The following is a 24,374-nucleotide window of genomic DNA, read 5'->3' as shown; positions in this document are numbered from 1 at the left end:
CTGTGTCCTCACCAGCTGTGCAAAGCTGTTGAAAAGACGTGTAAACTCAACTTCGATGGGCCGAGGAAAGAATTATGATACTCAGGTGTTTCATTGTCCTCGGCAATCAACTCCACTTTAGATGGCATTTAACAGCTCCATCGACTGTTTAAATATGTACCAACTGATCATAAAGCAACATATTATTTTTTCCCCCTGAAAACTCCACATGAGGCAAAGGGAAGGGAGGGTGAAGTAAAAAATTCCAGGCTGATTAATTCACCCTTATCCAGAGCTATGGAAAGCTGTGCTCACTGCAGAGGAGAAAAAAAAAAACCTCGTATGGAATCTCATTCCTGTTTATTCTCCTAGACATCAATCTTTGTAACTGTGAATGGAAGTCTTTTTCCATAGGCTAGAGGAAAACATTTCCTGTGGAATATACAAAGGAGAAAGTCTGTACAGCACATGGTTGATGGGAAGTGTTTAAAAAGACCCAGGGAAAAAAAAAAAACCCTGGAAAGAAAAGAGGAAAATTTGATCACACCTGATGTAGTACGGACTTGCTTCAAGGTTTCACCGTAACCAGCTATTCCTTGAAAACTAAGTTATTGATTCCATATCAAAGGTAGCAACACAACTCTAAGACATAAGGGAAAATTGCACCAGTGACATCATTAAAAAAAATCTACGAATAATTTGAGTGGTCTGTGCATATACCCGTGTGGCAATTCTTTGTCTTTCTTTCTCTCTTTTTTTTTTTTTTAAATCAATCACCATAAAGACATTAGAATTTTGAGGACCTGAACAGTTTTAATTTCAGTTGCAGCTTCAGGAAAAGGGGGGAAAAAAAAACTACAATCAAAGAGCTCCCTTCAGCAAATGAGAACGCTGAATCCCAGGGTTCTCATTTACTGAGGGAGTTCAAAGGAGGCTCCATAAAACATTTACTACGCCTTAGAGAGGAGAGGCCCCGTTCTCTGCCTCCGCGCTCCCTGACCTTGGGTTAATTGATCTAAATACAGCACAGAGAATTCACATTCTCTTCCCTTTTTTTTAAAGCTTACGTCATCTGTCCACATTGATCACGTCATCATTCGTTCATCATTACCTTTTATTTTTAATAGACACGCACCGAAAATAATGTGTGTAACGCTGGGCAAAAACAGGGCAATCACAGATCTAATGAAGTGTTTTCAACTGGTTCAAATGTGTTTTGCCTGTACCGGCACCTTGTTTACAAAGAGCGGCAACAACTCAGTTTGGCTCCCAGAATTTCTCTCAACCCTCAGAAAACATACAGAGCCAAACCACTGAACTGCAAGAAACGCGAGCTGGACGAGCATATTTCGAAGACGTTAATGTGTCTCATTTTCTACCAATATCCCAAATCACACTTGGAGTGTCGATCATTTGGAATGTGAAGGTTGATAGGATGAAAGGAAACATCAAAAAAAAAAAAAAAAAAAAAACACATCAAACGACAGGAACATCCGGCTTATAAAATAGAAGACAAATTACTTAAAAAGAAAAAGATTAATCCGATTCACTCAGCTGTGTGAAATCCTAGAAAACTCCAGTTTTACTTCCTGAAGGAGATATGTTACACTGGACAGATAATTACACAGCAGAAATTCCTCTGTTCCCGAGCCAGCCGGGTCACGGAGAACGGGTGGCGGGCACGGAAACTTGGGAGGGACGGAACATGAATCAGAACAGGCTCGAGACAGTTCCATATTCACAGGCGTGTCCAGAAACTACCAATTTTATTTATTTATTTTTTTACTGTGTGTTACAGATATACGTAAATGTTGCCTAATATTAGGAGGGTAGTGTGTGAAGTTTCAGTGGCTTATGGCCACACATTTCTATGGCACGAACATCATATCAGGTTTCAAACAAACATGGCTTTGAATGAAATAACATAACAAAGAGGTCAATGTTCCCCAAAAATGTTAAAAAGAAAAAGGAAAAGAAGAAAGATTATTATAACCTTAGCAACCACACAACACAACAAATAAGACACACAGTCATATTTCCAAAATGACTGGTATTGTAGAAACACAAATACGCCTTTGAGTCAAAGATCCCGTCTTGCTTATCTAAAAAACGAGACCGGTCTGAAGCAGATGAAAAGGAGCAATCCGGGTTCGTGGACTTGGGGCTTGAGAAAAGCAGCTTTAACACCTTTAACCTCGAAAAGGGAATCTGCAGGCGATGGAAATCCAAGAGCCCCAGATTACGCTTTCTCTCTTAAGCCAAAGTCGCGACGACGACCTCGGAGTTGAGAGAGAGGACGGTTACAGACGGGGAGTGTTGGGGTCACCGCGGGGCTAAAACATCCTTTTCGCTTCCCAATGAGTGCACTCTTCGGTTGTTGTTGATGTCCACTATTATTTCAGTCCCTAAGTGCGCCACACACACGCACGCATACACACACACACACGCACGCATACACACACACACACGCACGCATACACACACACACACGCATACACACACACACACGAATACACACATGTATAATTAAACCTGAAGGGAGGCACAATGCCAAAGCGATAGGGCGACAGAGAAACTGGAGACGTGTTGAGACACACAAATGCCGATTGGAGTTCTGAGGGTTGAAACCACTGTTCCACAGCATATGGTTCACTAATTTGCTAAGTCTTGGCATCATCAGCATGAAGCCATGGCATCGTTTTTTTTGGGGGGGAAAGAATTTTAATTAATCAAAACTGAACAAACAGGGAAATACTAAGTAGGTTCAGTTAATTAAGTCATATATATTTAGGATTCACTGAACAAACAAGGGCGGGGGGCAAAAGCTAAGCCAAGACTCCTTACATTACAAGGCCAAAACAGAAATCTATACTCCGTTGTTTTATTAACAGCCAAGGTGGGGTGGGTGGGAAGTGAGGGGGATGGAGTAAGTGTGTTTGTATACATTGCTGCTTATATTTCTGCATTCAATATTTGCCTAAATGAACGCTTTTTAAAGTGCAGCGCAGTACAAAGTATTACATTATATTTTTATATATATATATATATATATATATATATATATATATATATATATATATATATATATATATAAAATACACAGAACACAACCCACTTGGAGCATCCACCAAATTACGCACAGGAATGAAGGAACAAAGATCTCAAGCAATGGCCCATAATCCTCTGGGGTCGTGAAGACTGAGGGATAGGGTATAATGAGAGCAGCGGTCTCCTGCTGAGAGAGATAAAATGACGACCAAAGAAACGTACAGCACGCTCAAGAGTGCTTCACTTCCGTTAGCACCCAAGTGTGAATTTCAGGAGGGAACGGCATGCGGAAAAACCGTCTGTTCCGACACCGAGGAAAACCGATATTCCCCCCAGCACCATCACCCCACCCACTGACAGACAGAGGAAAGAAGGTAGCGTGGGGAATAGCACTCAGATGAGATTTTTAATTGCTTTTCATTTCGTCGATAGCCCTAATGAGTCGGTCGCTCGAGGAAGCCTATTTTCACTTCTGGCTTTAAGACGCCATTGCAGCTGCACGGACCCAAAGCTCCAGAGTTTAAAATTACCCAGCAAATCATGCCAAATAAGCTTGGTTAATGCTTTCCCAAGCCGACACTGTGGGCAAGTAATTAGTTTAACAGTGGGAGGGGGATGAAAGAGCAGATTTTCAAGCGAGGTCTCAGGTTATACACTCGCACGGGGAAGTCAAAAGTTTCACCAAAGTGGCAAGACGAGCACACAGTAGTTTTACGAAGCAAAGCCAATTTATCAGACAGGGAGGGGGCGGCCGGGGGGGTTGTCAGTGTCTCCTGCTAGGAAACCAGGTGCTCTATGACCGCCCGGTGATCTCGGGGCCCCAAGAGAGCTACGAAAGAGGGAAAGAGGGAAAAATTTGTGCGTCGAGGTTCTTCAACATGAACGGGAGCACAATCTGTCATTCGTCCAGCACAAAACGCATACATAATGCAAATGACACTAAAGTCAAGTGCTGAATGTTGGTTGCTTCAGGAACATATAGGTATATTTTACATAACATGCTGCTAGTAAGAGAACAGTAACACTGAGAGTCGGAGATATCCAGACTTGTGTGCGCACCTCAGCGTGAGGCAGCTGCTATAACAGTGCTCAGCTAACGTTTGTCGAAAAGAATGCAGGAGAGGGGAGGGTACGGGTGAAGTTGGGAAGAGGTAGGTATTTTCAGTCGCCCGCTTTTGGTCTGGCAATGTCAGGACAGGTTGAGAGAGACATGGGGTATCAGATGGGAACGCAGTCCTTTGGAAAAGTACAACCCAATCTTCAACAAATCATTGGCGCTTACCATCAAGTGGACAGAGGCCAAGGCAAGTTCTCTCATGCAAAAAAGTATTTCAAAGCAGGGCAAGGAGGCTCAAAAGGTTATCACAAACGCACTTTTACCCACGTATACCCGCTCATACAGACGGAGACATCTCAACCAAACATCATGAAGACACTGAGATGTCAGACCAACAAAATCAACTTAGCGAATGAACTCACGGGAGGACTTGAAGACAATCATTTACTCACAATTACAGAAGACTCATTGTAGACAACTTACTTGCAATTAAACGAGCAACATTTGGGACAACCCCCTCCTTCCCTCCAGCCCCCGCGCTCCCACCCCCCCCCCCAAAAAAAAAAACAAAAAAAAGGAACATTTTTATACTAGCCTGATGTCGGTGCTCCTAATTGGACTTATCGCTTATCGGGGGAGTTTTGAAGATTAGATATGGAGTTTAATCATGTGTGTTTGTGTATGAAGTTAGAGAAATAAGGAGCAGTATTTGATGCCCTGCCCACATATGAGTCAAAAGAAAATCCTGACAAGCTACTCTGGTGGTGGGCCTTATCGCACCTGATGAAGTAGAGACTCCAGAAGAAAGGGGGAGAGAGAGAGAGAGATAAGAATCAGTATGTGTAAGTGCGCACGAGTGTCTATCGTGTTCAGATCAGCTGGGTTCCTGCCTTGCCACGCTAGGAACCTGTGGTTTTTGGCAACGGGAAAGCCTTTTATCATTATTTTGGAGTTCCACCAAATCCCTTGATTTCAAAAGTCTGTGGGAAAACAAAGGTAAATTGGACTGTTGCAGCAACAGATCTTTTCGGTAGAGTAGTTAACACTGGTCCTGAGGGTTGGGAGAAAACTTTGTGCCTTGCAGGGGAAGGTGGTCTGATTACCACTATTCTGGGGAATGTGGTGTTTCAATTCACGTCTAAGCAAATTAACTGGAAAAAAGGGGCTCATACAGCCTGAAAGGGGGCCAGTTATACACTTTGCCACCATACTGATTACTAATGTTAGAAGACTAGGGCTTCCAGGGTTTTAAGGGCTACTGGGTGTTGCCAAGAAGAACCTTTGTGTGTCCAGATGCTATATTCTCAGTCTGGTAGACTTCATTGGCTTTTCCAGGATCTCTGCCTTCAGGAAAGTGAGTATCAAAGATCAAAACTGACAGTCACAAGAAACCACTGAAGCATGTAAAATCAAATTATTAAAAAAAAGAAAAAAAAAAGAAAGTTTCACGGGTCAGCTTTCTACCAGTGCCAATAAATACTGCCAATAGTTATCCCCTTGAATAGCAGGGCAAACGTGATAGTCCAGCATCCCACCAAAAGATACTGTCAAAGACGACTCAATGATTGTGATTCTTTCTTATTTACTTAATTACTCCTTTTCAGAGACATACTTTTGATCACTTTTATGGATATTTATTCACTTCATAAACTCACAACACACAACATCTTTATATAAAGGAATGAAAAGTCTTTGTGTCAGAGTATATTCCCGTCCCCAAGTAATGACTAGCTTTCTTTTTCAGAGATCCAGGTTATAAATGTACATATTTTTTCACTGTGGGGTATAAGAATGGCTTTGGGCAGATGCATGCAATATTCAGGACCCCAGTTCAGCAGGGAACTTGGGTTTCTCTTACAGGTTTCTGCAGGTAAAACGTAAAAAAGGAAAACAAATTATTGTCAGGAAATGGATGTTACTGTGGTCTATGTAGACGTGCATGTTATTTGGACTTACTAACCTAAGAGAAAAACAAAATGCACCAACTTTGGAGTCTGAAAACATTAAATTTACAAAGTTTGTTTGTACAGCTTGCTTTTAGCAAGAGAATCTTAAGACATCCGAGCAAAACCAGTGTCACAAAAAAAGAAGTATGTATACAAAAAATCCCTGGAATTCGGACATCAGTCAGTCAATCAATTCTACTATGTACTTAATAGACAAGGAAAGATGATTTAGTTTCAATTTGCGTAAGTCTACAGTCGAATGTCCCTCAGGCTCTCCGTGTGTCACTGGGGTACTTTCCCTTTCCCTCTGGTAGAGGAACCAGAGAGATGTCTCCCACAGCCACAGAGTTCTTCTAGTGTAATCCACGTCTCTCCCACACGGCCCCCGTCACAGAACAGGGAGAGGAGGGGAGGGGAGGGGGCCGAGCCCAAACTACCCCAGCAGTGGTACTCAGGCCGATTAATTTGCCCATAATCCTGCACCTCCGGGCCAGGCCCAAGTGGCCGTACAACAGATACACGGGACGGCCCTCCGGCAACGTGGGATTAAACGAGCCTGGATTTACTGGCAGGTTTTAACGCTGCTTAATTCTCCTTGTAGCTTTCAAAACATATTTCATTGTACAAGACAGATGATTGCAAAAGCCTTGTTTCACAGAGGAAGCAAGTTATCACTGGCCCTGGACTGACTAATGTGGGAGGGGGTGATGACAAAAAAGCTGCATCTGAGTCACGCACAGGACCGTCTGTGAGCGAGCCGAAGAAATATTGGTACATGGCATTCCAAGACAAATACGTTCCCCACCGTGGCCCTGCCGAGGTCCACGGATACATCATTCTGACTGTACCCTTCAGATGGCCGGATACACAAATGGCAATGGCCTATGGCCTTCTTCTCTCTCCTACCACAGTGTGTGTATGCGAGGAGAGAACAAACCAACTCTCAGTCAACGCCAGGGGAATGTGCCACGGCAAACTGTTCGGAGATAACTCGGCGGTGTCTGTGGAGGGCAGGCTTAGAACACACCCGGTCTTCCGTTTACAACAACAGAGAACTGCGTTTATTGAAAGTGTATGCATAAAGGTACTATGGAATCAGATTTATTTCAGGCATGATTTAATCGTTAAGTACAGAAATCGACTGCACATAATATATGATCCTCAGGTTGAGGTAATACATTGAAAAATAGGCATGAGTAAATGTGAGCGGAGAATGAGAATAAAAATTTCTTTATTCATCTCAAATTTCATAATTTTATCCTATTCTGTCGACCTCAACAAAAGCCAGGGCTGTGGCCCTGAGAAATAAGCTTAAGTTCTATCAAGGACATACACTGTAGCACTGAATGGAGAAGTGATAACGAATGGAAGAGTGACATTTATGATGGATACGGGTCATGTCGTGTCAAATCAGCACAAATGCCAACATTTTACGGGACATGATAACCTGCACTGATAGCACTGCCACGTTAACATGCCAGCTATGGGAACAGATTATTGTTTTCTCCTTCTGTGAGATGCTCTAAACAATCAATCGAACCAATAAATAAATAACACTGTTCACACTGATGCTGAATCAGCCACTCGCGTTCCTAGTTTTCAAACCGGGATGACTTAACTCTGCCATCCGCACATGAGGAATGGGGCTGACTGATTTTTCGGCAAAACCTGGGACCGCCTACTAACCCTCCTCCTCTATCAATCTCCCTGATGTTGAACGCAAGGCCAATCAGCTGAGAGAGGGCGAGCGAGCGATACGGGTGGTTCTCAGAAACGCTGAGCCGCCTTTGCGTGTCAGCTGTTCCCGGGGCTACCGTGGCTTTGCCCGCCCACCTCTTAATGTAATAACGGAGACCAAATGAAAAATGACCATTGAATCAAATGTATTCAGCTCGGCTGTGTTTACTTAGCATTAAAATGATTGAACCAGCCAGGCATCAGTATATATTATTATTATTACTACTACTATTATTATACCTCGAGTTATATACTGTATCTCTGCAGCAGATATGCAATGCATCTGAATGATGGCTCGAACACAATGCCTACTTAGCATGTCTATCATCGAAACACCCCTCACCTAACAAACAAACATGAGTCAGCCATCTCCATACAAATCTTAACAGTGATCACCCAGTACTGAGACCACAATATCAGTGCCGTCCTTATACCAGTGGACGGTCCCATTGTAGATACACAAATGTGCCAGGCACAGGATTGTCTGGCTGACTAAACTCATTTTAACAGAGACGGTGTTCTCTCAAGAGAGGAGCACAAACAGAGTGTTAACACTCGGGAGGAAAATATAAGAGACGTGACCAGGGCCAGATGACCACTCAACCTTTTATCCAGTCTCCACTCTTTAATGGGCATCAGTAATACACAATAGCTCTCTCTCTCTCTCTCTCTCTCTCTCTAAGAGCTAAGAGCTTCTGATAATCCATGTGTTTTAAGATCCCCTGCCTGCCCCCGTCCCCTCCCTACCCCATCCCACTCACCCTGTGGACTCTGTTCACATGCTACTTGCTGGTGAGAGAGAGAGAGAGAGAGAATATGTGTACTGAATAATAAAAATGGACCTGCTCATGGTCAATTAAAAATATGAGGAGCAATTGAATATAGAATGGGAACGGGGAAGGGAAAGGTTGTAGAATCAACAAAGGTTTGTTTACATGAAATAATGTAGGAAAGTTGGACAACATAGAAAGACAATGACATCCATATGCTAATACAAAAACACATTCTGATTATAATAACTGATGACCTAGCAGTTTGGGAATGCCCCATTAAAAAGCAATAAATATTGAGGGGGGGAAAAAAAGTACTAAGTCAATTTGCACCCTTGGCATACATATAATAAGCCAAGGAGCCCCAAAAATAAACCGACAATATTTTCAGTCTCTTGACAATTCACAGTCATTAAAAAATCCATTACAAATTTAATCAAACTATTCAAAACTCCGCTCCGTTTGAGACGTCAATACCGGGAGGGTCCTGACGTATAAATATTTTACTCACGTGTACTTTACTGTACCACTGTGCTAAATACACTTTGGCTACACCATGAATAGCATGTACCGGTGGACAAAGCTGAATCGATTATAATAAGTACCGTAACCAGATGAATCCAACACGGTAACTCAATAACCTCATTCAAATCTTAAAAATATGCTACCGCCAGCGTCCACATACAGAGAGTGATTTAAAACGATTTACTTTTTACTGTTTCACACCAGACATACAGTTCCAGAACGAAGTTTTACTGATTACTCTCCGGGCATACGAATTGTTGTCGGTGACAGAAAATATAGAATTAACGTAAGAGGAGGCCATTTTCATAAACAAAGCTCTTGATCCGACGCTCTGACGAATATAAATTATGGTGTTATGTTTATGACCTACTGTGTTTCTGAGAGCTTTTGTAATGGAAGAGCTGACTAAATGTGTTGAGGGCTGGAGAGAACTGACCTTTTCTTGAGTTCATTAGCATTCCTCTGTTTTGGCTAGAGGCAGACGTGTCCAGACCCGGCCGCAGCCGGAGTCGTTTCTCAATTATTCGCGTTGCATCACAAGCGTGGGAGTGCTATGTAAACGACCCTTTGGAAAACTGCCTTCGGTTTTTTTTTGTTTGGGGTTTTTTTTTTTGCATCCCTGTCTCACAAAATAACTGAACAAATCGATGGAATACGTTCAGCGCTGAAATCTCCTCAATTTCTCCTCAACCTCTCCCAGCATCGTTGTAAATTGAAAACGTCTGACGAACATCAAAACTCAATATTCGCATCTTGTCAGAATTTCCCCATCTCCCCGGGAACAAAAGAAAAGATCAAACAGTGTTTAGACTGCAAAAATGAAACCACAAAGGCTGCTCTCAGACCTAAACTTATGATTACAGGCATGTGTGAAAACTTTGTAGATACCCAAGTCATGACAATGTCAGACACAAGTGGTGTAATAACAGTCCATGAACACACCTCTAAATATTAACACAATCCAGAAAGAGGAAGAACATGTAGACTTTTAGGAAGACTTTTTAATGTAAGACGCGGCTTCACGCTTGCTAAGTGCCTTTAAATACACATAAACAGTAGGTTATATATCGTATGACATTACGATTAGAAAGAGACCGTAACACTGTCTTTACGGTAAACTAGTAACAAACGAACCATTGGTATTACGCTGGAAGTATATTATAGTGTAATGGAACGCAGTGTATTCTAAGTTAATATCTACAGATTCTTTGTGGTGGAAAGAGAAAATAAGAGGCCGGCAGAAATGCCAATAAAAACCCATTTGGTTTACGATCCTCCTGACCTTTCCCTGCTAACGATACCCTTATCCTGTTTCCCTGGAGACAACAGAACGAAGACCGCGAGCTACGAAGTCTCTTCTCCTCTGAAACAAAAAGCCTATGTGGATTCTTCACCGACGGTTTGTCCGAAGTGTTTGCTTTTTAAAACCACAAGAAACTACGAAAAGACCACAGTAAACGTCCAAGCTCACAATCTAGATCTGTAATGTTGAACTTCATAAAACTGTTAATAAGGCGAGTCACACTACATCTGTAAACTGCATTGTCTTTAAATTTCTATTAATCTGGGACTGATTGTACCATTTCATGTTAACCTCCTAGTAAGCCACAAGGCCAATGTAATGATGTGGTTTCCCCTGGACTCTGCTCCAGCATACAACACAGGGGAAAATACATGCTAAATCCACCTGTGCACAAAAAAGAAAGAAAAAAAAAAAACAACAGCAAAAAAACATCTTCAGCAAAAAAAGAAGCTGGTGAGTCATAGGAACAGAGAGAACCAATAAACCTACATTTTTAGTTTTTCATTTTTTCCTTGGGCTTAAACAGAAGTTTCGCATGAATTCTGTACAAGCTGACAAAAAGAAAGCCAAACTCTCAAAAGCCTTTAAGTGTTCCATTTCAGTCTCTCAGCATTGAGAAGCAATTAAGACAAAAAGATGTTTCAGACATAACTTGGGAGTATTTTCACAAGCATGACAGGGAACAGACGGAGACTCAGTAAGAATCACATCCTAGCACAAGGACTACATGGTGAAGTACAAAATCCTGATCCCCCTTTTTTTTTGGGGGGGGGCAGTGAGAATGAAACTTATGCTCCATTGGTGTGCTTCAGTCAGCAGTCTTCAGAGAGATTTCACACTGATTGCCCTTATTGACCTGAACTGTCATTTTTAAAATCATTCTTCTTTCTTTTCTTTTAGAGGTTGAATAAACATAGCGGACAGCACCTGTGGTAAAAGGAATAAGTCATCCACAATAAAAGTAATATTCACATACACAGTTTGACTCCACATAGTGTGATTACATGTTTTCGGTTGAGATTTTTTTTTTCCTGTAAATGTATAAAAAGTGTTTGTCTCAATCTGACACAATGCGATAACAGCAGGGAAAGCCCGGACATCTGAGGTAAGGAAGGAGAGCGTTGTTTGGAGATTTATTGGGGAAACATCTGCACAGTCTCTAATTAAGCTTGTTAACTAATATCACCCTTCAAATCCTTCTGGAGAAACTGGCACAGGTTCTGTCTAGTGGGACATGTCTAACGCAAAAGCACAGCAGTAAAACACACACACACACACACACACACACACAAACAAACACACAAACACACACAGAGTTAATAATCATATCATAGTCATACTAAAGAAGGTTCTAGACTGGACTGATTGCTATGTGCTTAAGAGCTCGATGAAGTGTTTGAGAGAGGTGAGAGAATCTACCGCAAAGCTCTCTCAACCCACCGGGATATGGGTAGACTTAGAGCAGAATGTCATTTGTTACTTCATTGATTCTTTTTGTTTCCCCCCCTTTACTTCTGAATAAATTGTGATTACATTTCATTCTTGATGTTTATCACTTCTGAGCGCTCCGTGGTCTTATGCCTCCTATATACTGCCCTGCCGCCGCATGAAAACCAAGACGGTCTCTATTAAAAGTAAATAACTTGTTACTCTCTGTGGCAAAGCTGAGTTACAAACTGGCTCGCACTGTGCTAAGTTAGCTGTATGAGTCACACCCTTTCAGAGCGTGTTGCAGCAATGGCTCTCTTTGTTTTATAGCCCAAATCTATGGGCAGAATCTCTAACAAACAAAGTAACAGAGCCCCTCCTCTGGACTCCTAGCAAAAGATACGGAGGGAGAGAAAGAGAGAGATGGGGGGGGGGTTGACAGAGAGGATATGCCAGAGCCAAAGGGGATCAAATGCCAACCATAAAGTGAAAGCTCACAGCATGTTACTAATTAAGAGCCAGAACTCATAGAGAGTGAGAGAGAGAGAGAGGGTGAGGGGAAGAGAGAGAGAGGCGGCGTGAGGGAATGAGAGCATGAGAGAGAAAGAGACAGAAAAGAGAGAGAGGGAGAGAGAGAGACAGCATGAGGGAATGAGAGCATGAGAGAGAAAGAGACAGAAAAGAGAGAGAGAAAGAGGGGGGGTGAGAGAAGGGATAGAGAGGTAAAGAAGGAGAGAAAAACACACGCAGCCCGTACGACGTGAAGTCAGGGCTGATGTTAGCCCGCTACTTGTATTTATAGAACGGGTTTAATCCTGGAGTCTGGCTCAGCCCTGCCTCCATGCAAGTCAACCCTGTCTCTCCATGTACAGTCCACAGAGAAGCATTACTGTGGGGAAGAATGAGAAAGGACAGGCAAAATGCCGCATCAACAAAAAGCAAAAATCACAGTACACAAACCATACAATTACAATCCTGACTCTTCAGCACAGCTTTTTAAAAAAAGCTTATGAGATTGGAAACAAAAGTGAAATGTCAAAATGACGACTCTTCATAGCGAGGACAGGCCGAGTGCCGTGCAGTGACCATGAAGCAGAAGCAGGCTTAACTTATGACAATGCCTAATTACCGAGCCGGAGCGCTGCGGTGAAATATCTTGGGGATTATAATTTAATTCTCTCAAATCAATCTAACCAATGTTTTTCCCTCTTCACGACTGTCGAACGCTGACCCTTGCTCCTCTCGTGGGGCATCAGCGTGGATTCTGATTGGCAGTTTCTATAAACCCCAGACAGTTCAGAGCGTGATGTGTTTAGCCATTCAGCCGTGAGCTCTCCATCCTGCTGTGTTACCCAACACCGTGCGATTGATCTCACTCTTTAAGAACCCAGATTAAAAATAAGGAGAAAAGTCTCTGATGTTTTGTTTGACAACAAAAAGGCCCTGAGGATACCTCCACTTATCTTATGGCTTAATAAAAATAATAAATAAATAACGAGCAAGATTTGAGAAGTGATACCTTATCTTGACACATAACTGACAACTCCATTAACCGTGTTGGAACTTGGTGGAGAACTTTTTGAAAGATGTTAGACAAGAAACCCTCTGTTTTAGTGTCTTGAGGAGGAGAACAGAACGGCGATGGTGTTTTCCCACACGTTTGATTGCCTTTCCTCCATCTGGTTTCCAGATACACTCTCGACTATCATTACTTCCGACTGCAACATTATCTGTACACACAAACCGAGACTCACATATGTTTGTTCGTAGTTGAGACTGTAAAAGCGTTCCGGTCCGACCTACGTCTCTCCAGTAGTACTTCTTTATGCAGGAGACGAGAGAGGACAAATTGGCCTGTTTGTACCGCTGGCTAAGGTTCCTTCAAGAGGTTTTTTTTTTTTTCTTGAGCAATCTATTTTTTAGTATGATTTACACGCCGCAGCTGAAGGAAAGAATTAATCTTTATCTGAGTATCTGGAATACCGGGAGGATTATAGTTACGTAGAAGGCTTCAGGTTTGGTTTCTCCGTCAGAAAAATCTGACATTTTTAAATGGTCTGCATTAAAAAAAACGTGCCAAACATTACCCAGTTTCATCAGCCCCCCGTGGTTAATTATTTGCTAAATGCTGTGGAACAAAGAACCTCAATAAACATGTTGGCAATACTGAGTGGAACATTCTGGAAACCGTGACCCTGATCTTTGTGACGAAAATGTAATGGTTCTCTAAGACCATTTTAGAGGAGATAGACCAGTCTGGGTTTTTTTCTACATTTTTAAATCGTCTCCGTCTCAGCTCACAGATTCTCTCTACTTGTATGATGTGAATTAGAGGCAAAAAAAAATAAATCTGCTTGGTTTTTGAGTTGACCCAAATACATACATGCCACGCTGTACGTATGAAAACCGAATTCTCCGTTACAGAGATCTGAGTTCAAAGGTAACTAAATAAATCAAAAGCTTCAGAGGGCTGCTTCTTCAGATTGAGGACGCACGTGGGAATTCCCAAACAAGACTGTGCACTTGAGCTTCAAACGGAAATCTGAATCAACTTTTATCTTATTATTTACAGAACTCAACATTGGCTAAAAACCCCAAAGTGAGAAAGCGCTAATGGTCTCCCCGAAGAAGCAGCAGTTTCCCCCGCTCTTTTTTATTAGCGTTGTTTTCGTTTTAGCGCTCTGCTATTTCACACCTGAATGCAAACTCTCGTTCGAACACCATATGTTTATTAAACTAGACGTAGACTCGCCTCCAACATGAGAACATCGCCTGGTCTTTTCCTCCCCGTAATGAAGCGGTAAGGCAGGGGTGGAGAACTCATTGATCTATGAGCAGTCTGTTTTCAGTATCTTATTAAAGCCATCACAGTGCCTGAGTACATAATCACAGCTTCCCACAGGGGCGAAAGTCATCGAATCTGCCTCTGTATGAGCAAACCAGGTGTCCTCAGAGCAGACCAGGCTTTACGACCTTAAATGATTCTGGGTTGAAAAAAAGAGTCAAAACAGTTATGGTTACCGTGTAAAACACAGTAGTTTACCACTGGCCCTTGACTACCGTGACGCACATGGCTTGTAATTTTGTTCCTCTCTCTCTTTTTTTTCTCCTTTTTCTCCAGGCACCGAGTGACTGAAGATTGGGGACAAATTAAACAACACAAATAAGACTGGATTTTTTTCTTTTTTTTTTTGAGCGTGCAGAGAAATGCATGACTGCTGATTCTAAAAGCCCTGATGTGCGAGGTGAAAGACTCTCATTTCATTCTTTGATAAATCTTTGAAGAGTAGCCTACTTTGTTCGCTCTTCATACCAACTGTGACAGAGTTTTTTGTACCAAAATAAAAACAAAACTTTGGATTACCCATCAGACACGGGTTAGGAAGAGTTCAGTAATAGTTGAAATTATGTAAAGCCATTCTAACATAAATAAATTTAAAAAAAAGGCTCTGAGAACTTCATGGGCCACCTGAAGTTCTCCAGGAATATCACAAACTGGGTCGTTCTACTTCTGGTCCCTGTGCACTAAGACGTAGACAGGAGTTTCCCGTAATTTTGACATGCCACTCAAATTCAGTGAACGGTAAAGCAACAAACTATATGGTTTTGCAAATTCCGAGAGGGAAAAAAGCTTGAAGTTTTTTTGCACGAGCAATGTTTTCAGAGACAATCACAACTTCCTTGTTGTTAGTGCCAGAGAAAAGAGGGATTTTGCCACACAATGGACTGTGGAGTAGGTGGAAAAATCAATTACTTCCACTTTGTTTCACCACAGACGCCAGCGTCTAGTCCATAGCTCTGCGGACTAACCTTTGACTTATGGACTGACCAAATGCATACCAGCGAACACTGAGAATTATGTTATGAGGGCACTTTGGTTCAACTGTTGCTGGTAATGTGCTGCTAACCGAAAGCCAAACTCTTAACAATAAAGGCAACTTATAAAAAAAAAAAATTCTCTCATCATGTTACAAAACAAAATCTGAAGACAAGGAGTCTTAAATTCACAAAACAATCTCTGTTGAAAATTCGCGTGCTTTCTCCTCTCCAAATACTGATAGAAACTACAAAACTAACAGATAAACTGATGAAATACAGTGAATGTTGCATACAGCTTTAGCATCATTGCACTCCATATAACCTCAGCCACATTCCCTGGGTCCCAGTTAAGGCACAGACTCGCAACGAATTGGGAGTCATTTAAAGTGATTAAGCATGCTAATGTGGTAACGCTAGACTAAACCTAGTCTTACATAACCTTAAGAGGTGCTGTGTTTCACCAGTGCCAAAAATGCTTCATTATCTTTTGTACCCACGGTGTAGCTAAAAGTAAAGCGAAAACAAACAGAGCTGCGAGGTTAAGATGTGCATGTGCTGGACCGTGGAGTTTGTGTGTGGTTGATAAGGAGATGAGCATTTGGTATCTCAAGTCCTGTTCAAACAGGTTTGCAAATGAAGTTACTGAGGCAAGCGCGATCACCAAAATACCTCTACAGTTGGATTTCTGCAGAACATAGAAACAAGATAAAAGGAAAAAACAAATCAGAAGTGACAAGAATGTGTATTTTCCTCAGAGTAAAGAAACAGGCCTCACAATTGCAGTGGATTACAGCTAACGGAAGGAATTGGTTGGTTAAGGGTTCGAATCTCAGGCAGAACACTCAGTAATACTGACTTAGTACAACAGGGCTGGTGGATCTCAAGTGTCCGCACTTCCACTGGTTACCGCTACATAGAGCTCTCCAAAGAGGAACCGAACCACAAGTTCCTCCGAGCTTCTGTCACTATTACACCTCATTAAGAAAAGGCAACTTTGAGAAAGTGTGTTCAATGGGCCATCCACGGTCAAATAAAAGGAAGCGAAAAAAAGAAAAATACCCTACCCAAACCTAATGTGAAAATAATAACCATTTTCAAACACAGGAGTTGAAACTTTGAATTTGAGGCATTACAAATGTGTCATTACCTCATTTGTTCTGTTACCCACACACGAAATTACAGTTTCAGAATGACGGATTCAGGGGGGGGAATAGAAAAATGAATTGCCAGTCATGCTCTAAGGTAAAAATCACACAAACAAGGCTCTGTCGTCGTGGCTCATTTCAAAATGCGGAGGTGCAAATACATTAAGTGTAATTACACACCTTGCTTTTCAGCAACTCTCTCAACAACTGACTGCTGCTTTTCTCATTCACAACCTCTTCAAAACTTAATGACAAAACTCTATCCCAAGGCAAACCGCTCAAGAGAATAAACCCCATTCGTTCCTCCATTTCAATCTTTGTTTCATTTGACAGACTTTTTTTTAATACTGCTTTAACGATTGTCCTCGAGAGGTCCGACGAACAGAGCTGAATAAGTGCTACTGCTCCAAAACAAAAATCACATAGTATTTAAATCCCAGTTTCAACCACACTATGGTCATTCATTGCCATTACATTCATTCGCCCTTTCCTCCGTAATCAAACTCACCATAACATCTAGAAGTGAACAGAACATCAGAAAGAGTTCATTGTGAGTCAACTACACTTTGCACCTACCCCCAAAGGTGTGCCTCCCCATCTTTCTCATTCCTCCACAAGCACAATATCTAATATTGCTGCTGTAAACATTGGAATTCTTGAGAGAAATGATGGGGATGATTTGGTACTTTTTTTTATGAATAATACATAAACCCCTGTAAATTTTCGAGTGAAGAAAAACATGAATAAAATACAGCCGATCAATTATTCATCTCCGCTCCCTGACAGCATCCCACATTCACGTCGACGGTCATGTACGAAAAAAAAAGAGAGAGAGAAAAAAAAACCCCTGCTTTCAGCTCGTAGAGAGCGAGTGGGTAAAACGGCCTACGGCAATGGAGGAAATGAGACAGAGATGCGCATCCACCTCCACAAAAAAAAAAAAAACGAAACGAAATTGGTGGTGTACATTTTCAGTCTGTCAACACAGAGCACTTTCTGAAAAATGGTCAATAGCTGAAGTTTGTCCACCCACTCCAATGACGAAAACATTTTCATTTTGTAATTTCAGATTTTAGAGTGGAGCTCGATTCTCACAACAAGGTGGGAGTTCCATTTGTAAAAACTGGCTGACGAAGCTAGATTGACGTTTGCTTAGGGCGCTATTGCGTCAAACCTGGCAGCGGTACAGTACCTTTACAAGTAAGTTCTTTGAAACAAACACGAAGCTTTATGGTATTATTTCACCTAACAAAAAAAAATGTAAAGTGTAAATTCAGGGGAGAAGGATGCAACTGTGTCCAACTGTGTTCAGTCACGTTTTTCAACTGCTGAGTTACTGTGTTGGCACAGAGTTTTGACACCACATGCTCTATGCCGTGATTACACTACATATCCATGCCGTCACTGTGGATAGGCATGGAGCCACAGCAGCGGCAAGGGAGGGAGAAAGAAAAAAAAAAAAAAAACTTTCCAAAAATATCCACCAAAGTGCAAATGCACACTATGAATGATGTAAGGGTAGTCACTTAGTCACACTTTTGCAACGAATTTCAAGGCAGACAGCTCTTGCCAATGCAGCTAATCCAAGGACTCACTACTGTACTGCTCAAAATTCATTTCAAAGTATACTTTCATTTGACTTAATAATCCACACGACGCGTCAAAAAGACATGAATAAAATTATGACGTGGCAAAAAAAAAAAAAAAGTCTCTTGCTGTTTACCGGCGAGTATTGTGATTATTCATTTTGTGAAGAAATTTAGTCGATGTGACTCAGTCATAACCTTAGACCTATTACCAACCAGCTGATGTGTGAGGGGGAGAAAAAAAAGTCCCCAAATATTGAAGTATTTTCTTCTCTCTCAAAAAGAGAGCCATTCATTTTGGTCGTCACCATTGACAACACACGGATCTTGACTCAATGTGCATGTTGTGCGAGCATCTATGCCAACAGCTGGGCTTCGGTGCCGCTTTGGTGAGTCACCTCGTTGAGTGGCGTGTAAGGATCTCTTCAAGTCGCCCACGGCAGACAGTCAGCGGGAGAGTTGACACTGAGGTCACGCAGCCGGAGGGGTCACGCAGGACGTCGGCATTCTTGGATGATGGAGAGGGGTATGGGAAACGCCTGTGCAAACAGTGGGAAGGCCTCAGCCTTCCCCCTCTGGCACCAGGGGACATTGTTCCAGTTAATCCACTCACAGAGCTCTGGTCCCACAAACACACACACACACACACACACACACACACACACACACAGTATGCTGCGGTTGCAACAGAAAACATAGCGGTCCAAAAAACCAGGGCCTACGGCACTCTGCGATGCAAAATAAAGAGACTACCGTGTGTTAGACGGCTTTAATGGTTTTTCTAACCACTGACAAGGGCTTGACTTTCTTAGCTCTTCATTACTCTGACCTGCAGCTCCAGGTGTGATGGCGTGAGCAGAGGTTCCTTTTCAGTAAATGAAATGAGATAGCCTTTATTCAAACCATAACCAGGCCTCAGAGGGTGTGTGGGGGGGGGGGGGGATGAAAAGTAGGACAATAGACAGTATAATGGGGAATTAAGTCAGTTTACGGCTTACAAATGAAGCCACATAATCAGAATAAAATCATCTTTCTCTCGCTACCACAAAGCAGTATCAGAAATCATATGACTCATATCAGAAACCCTTTTCTGGCACATACCAATAAGGACAAAATGGATATTTGCATGTAACAATGCTTGACAACCATCAGGTTGCACAACTCCATGAACGACATCTAGGCTATTGATACGAGACAACAGCACCTTCAAACCTTACGTAAAAGCTTTATGTTTCAGTTAGCGAATATATCATTTGAATGAAAAGACTACACGAATGTATATCACACCCATGTACTATTCCCCTTCAATAACTTTAATTAAATAAGATTACACAGAGTTTAGCTATACTACACCACAGAGGCTCCTTTTCAGTCTTGTGACTTGTGCAATGCAGCATGTGTAAGTCATATGAGGACTGACTTTTATGGGAGTGTAGGTTAAATTGGGAATGACAACTTACATGCACTACTGAGTTCCTAGTGTAACACCAGAACTACAACTGATACTCCAGTCTAGCAGTTGTCAAGTAAGAGTTTAGCCCTGGCAAGTTTACTTTTCTCACATAGACACTCGGAGTAGTTGAAGCCCCCAAAAAAGCTCTTTTGAGTTTGTGAAACAGAATTTCATCTCATATTCACTACTTTAGATTCAGTCTGACCGAATGATGCTTTACAACGTCACAAATGCAGACATTCAGCAAGAGTCATAGCAGGTTTATGGAAAACGAGAGGGTTACACAGCTGCCACTTCTGGCCAACACCGGGCACCTCAGAAATACACAGGACGGTTTTCTCTTCCAAAGTTTCAACTGTGACAAACTAACCAACGAATATTTAACAGTCAGTCAGAAGTAACGAGCGTTACTTACTTGTCATACTCAGCGTTGTCTTTGTCACAGCGGGAATCCTTATGCTTCTGCCAGTCTTTCCCGTGCTTACAGGTGGTGAGTAGAACTACGTCCTCCGAATTGTGAACGTGATACAACGCGTTCCTCGTATCGGAACCAATTCCAGTCAGATATCTCTTACCTTTGAATACCAGCATATATTTCCTAAACGGGGGAATGGTATTGTACTTTAAGTATCCCCTTTCCCCTCCGGTCCTTGGATGCTCTTTTGAAAACAATGGAATGGACACATCGAATCCGGGTCTGAAGTTTTCCGTGCTGATGCTTGCCTTAGCAAGCATGGCCTGACCAATGTCAAAGCCCAGATCTTCCGTGTAGTCCGGCCACGTCCCCGAGTACAAATTGAATATCAGATGATTCCTACCGTTGTTCCAGAGATTCAAGTTCTGAATCTTTGATTTTAGATTGTGCACGTACTGGGGCGATAACTGATCCCGGTCTAAGGTGTCCAAGTTCAAAACAAACAGGCAAGCCTGTCCCGGGTCAGAAGTGTAAAATCTGGAGCCCTCGATTGAGGATAAAATGTTTTGGTAACTTTCTGAGATTTTTTCACCCTTCTGCTGAGGGTAAACGTAAACTTTAAAGCTGTTCTTTTTGCACAGAGAAAAATCAAAGCACGACTCCATTCGGCAACGTTTGCCTTTGTAAACGCCGGAATTGACATCCCTCTTTTGCCTTGGAGATATGTGAATGTTATCATCCTCCGTCTCCGTCTGATCCCAGGGAATGAAAGGTTGTAAGGGGTCTGAAAAGTGGGGCCAGAGTGAGGGATGATACCCATTGCGGTCATCACGTCTGTTTGAGTTCCTTCTGGACGTCGGGACATGCACCCCGCCGAAGTAAAAGAGCAGAATAAGACACGCGCCCGCAGAGAACAGAATTAAATACCGTTTTTTGGCCTGCATGTGTCCTTCGAGCCGAGTCGAGGTGTCCGGTAATAAGTCCAAAGCGCCCCAAAGTTTTACCCTCACCAACTCCAACTGGGAAGCACCGCCATCTTCCACCAGCCTGTAGGGATTCTGAGCTCGCGTCTTCCACCTTCTTCTGATTCCGTTCCCAAATCCAGCGCATGTGGGCGACTTTTATTTATCCTCTGTCTCTCCTCTCTTCAATGTGCAAGCTAAATCTCTACTTGTACTAGGCAGTAAGTAGGATGTCTAACCCTTTACAAGACGAAAGACTGGGAGTAAGCCAGATATCTCAGTCTTTCAAAATGTTACAAGTACGGAGACATAGCTGCCGTCTCTTGTTATATCTGAAGATTTCCCAAAAGATATAGTTACTTGATTGGTCGTACGTGAAGATGTTATAGGCAAACAGCAAGGGAAACCTCGCGGTCTAAGCAGGTCGTTAATACATCAAACAGAAATCAGAAACTGCAGCACGGTAAACATTCAGAGAGATCAGGTATCCAACCATGCCCAGTTACAAACGTTGAGTTTGTTTAGCTCTGACTTCTCAGGAGCTAGCAGCGAGAAGAGTGTCACAGATTAAACATACGGTGGAAGCCAAACAAATCCCTGCATTTCCATAAATTTTTGAAAACACTCTCTCGGTCTTGACGCACGCAGGCTATATTCAGTTGTATGCATACCTAAGTGGTTTATTACTTGCCGCAAACACAATTCTGTATTGAGAAGTCGTGAAAATAGTTAGTACATTCAAAGAATTACTATACGAACAAAAAAAGAAACATTTTACTGGAGAAATTCTTCCACTCCGTGCTGAAGTCCTGATGTGCTTAGTTGTTCCGATTGTTTCAATGTAGCATTCCAATCCCCGCACGACGGCTGCTGACGTGACGCCCTTCCATAACGAATACTGCGTTTTTATTGGCTATCGTAATATCCGGGTAAGGCGGAGCTTCCGTTGCACCCATTCAGAACCAGAGCCAACCACAAAAGGTTTTGAGAGGAGCGTAGACCTCATCCACTGTTCAACTTTAAGAGTGAATGTGACACAAGTTACGTTCGTTTTACAATTTTCCTACTCAAAGTCACTACACATCTTACATTTTCCTCGTACAAACCGAAACAGACATAACACATTAACTACAGTTTAACTGAATTTCTGATATTTGAGTCAGAGGTGAGTGGTAGCTGGACAAGTGGATAAATCTTATTATGCCTAGAAGGTATTTCGGAACTTTCACGCGACCTGGATTATGCTTACACAGACAGCGACCTCGCGTATTTATTGGATGGATGTGTATTATAACAATTCAGTACATTTAGCTGAAGCCAGTTAAGCGTTAGGTGGAACTACCGTTACTATTTCACTGTGAATAAATTAGGTCAGATAGTGTTAACTGATATGCTTGAGTCCCGATGTGTCTGCGGGTTTCAGTTACAGAAATGACAATTCTGAGCTGTTATTTTTGTATATATGATAACGCTGCCAAAGTACAACTGTCGCCCAGCATTCTCTGACGTGAACAAAACACCACACGTCTCACACATACTTTAGGCGATATATCTAAACCAAAGCAACATTAAAGAAACGGATTGATCGTATTGGTCAATAAGCGTTTACACTGTTTACATCAAGTCTGACAACCACGAAACTTCTTTATTAAGTTACCGCCGAACGGTTGGCATTAAATGCAATCAGAAACACTTTTAATTACCTCTATAGATGTGATAGGCTTTTTGTTAAATGCTGAAATGCAAACTGTAAAAGAAACTGTAACTTGTACAAATAATCTGTCTTTTTATACATTTTGTATTTGCATGTTTGTTGTTGTTTTTTTGTTTGTTTTTTGGGGGTTTTTTTTAGGAAAAACAGCAATAATTATACGATATGCAGTTTTTAGGACTTTACATGATCAGCCCTTTATTAGCAAATGAATGCGTGAGTATTAGCTCGACTCTGGATGCTTCGCTCCGCAGACGGAGGCTTAGCTTTAAAAAAAAAAAAAAAAAGAGTGCATCTCTGCAATTGAAGGCATTTCGACTGCCAGGGTTCCTCAGGTTCCACCTCTGGATTGTTTTCACAGCTGTTGGGATCTGAGAGAGGAGAAGTGCGTATGCAGGACGGTATCTGATACACAGAGAAGGAAAGAAAGAGAGAGAGACACAGAGAGAGAGAGAGAGGAAGAATCTGAGGCCGCGTTCTTCGCGAGCTATGATGTCGTATCCGTGCACGGTTTCTCCTATGGGCCGTTGATCAAAGCTCCTGGCTTCACCTCCTCTCCTTTCTGTCCAGCATTCTTTCCAGCCTCTCTTTCATACTCCACTGGCAACCAGTATCGCAACTTCTGTGTTCATACTCACAGGTGGTCTTTGTTAGCCTACATCAATTACATGGCTATGTGAATATATAAGGCACGTACACTTCAGTGGTTAAAACATAGATTCTTTTATTGTATGCATCAAACATTGATGTGCTTAGTATTTAGCAGTTTAAAGAGACATAGAAGTTATTATTTGTCTCAATAAATTGAACATTCCTCAGCTTTGAGGTACATATAACTGCACAATCGTTTTTGTTGTTGTTGTTGTTTAAATCAATGTAGCTGTATCACCTCAGCTTTGGCTGCTTTGTGTGGTTCAACAAAGCATATTTACCCATGTGACTAACGTTGTGGATTCACATCAGAGCTCACATAGCAAGGCCTTAGTGTGTTGATTATTGAATTCTCGTCATTCATATAGAGTCGGAGTCTATTTGCACATAACCAGACTCAATAACTCACAGCAGCTTGACCTCTCTTACAGCCCAATAATTTTTTTTTCCCCTCTCTTTGAGACGGGGGGATGTTGTATCGAGAGAAGGAAGAAAGAAAGAAAGAAAGAAAGAACGAACTTTCACAAAGACTTAAGCTCTAGTTCATTACGCTAATGAACTGTGTTACTCCATAAAATCAACCAGTGCCACACAAATGCAGAGCATACATTACAGAGAGTAGCCATTTATTGAACAAAGAGGGAGGGGCATAGATTTTTTATGTGAGAGTGGTTGGCAAGAGCAGAGTGTCATTCAGATAGAATGTTCCTCTGTTTCTATGGCGACGTCTTTCATTTCACACTCAGAAACTCCTCTGAGACACTTGGTGAGTCTCAGCTAGCACTGGCTGATATGCTCATTTGCACACTAAAGTAACCAGCTAGTTTTGCTAACTCATA

General features: G+C 42.0%; 1 protein-coding gene across 1 annotated transcript in view; it reads right to left on the bottom strand.

The window, feature by feature from the left end:
- Positions 1–21,849, bottom strand: part of ext1a (exostosin glycosyltransferase 1a) — a 39,219-nt gene extending 17,370 nt beyond the window's left edge. Inside the window, exon 1 of the mRNA XM_030784578.1 lies at positions 20,212–21,849. Coding sequence (XP_030640438.1) covers positions 20,212–21,155 — 944 coding nt within the window. The 5' untranslated portion in view covers positions 21,156–21,849. The remainder of the gene's footprint in view (positions 1–20,211) is intronic.
- Between the last annotated feature and the right edge of the window lie 2,525 nt (positions 21,850–24,374).

This window comes from Chanos chanos, chromosome 9, assembly GCF_902362185.1.
Source record: "Chanos chanos chromosome 9, fChaCha1.1, whole genome shotgun sequence".
NCBI lineage: Eukaryota > Metazoa > Chordata > Actinopteri > Gonorynchiformes > Chanidae > Chanos > Chanos chanos.
The sequence above is the reverse complement of the archived record's forward strand: the minus strand, read 5'-3'. Positions and strand labels throughout refer to the sequence as shown.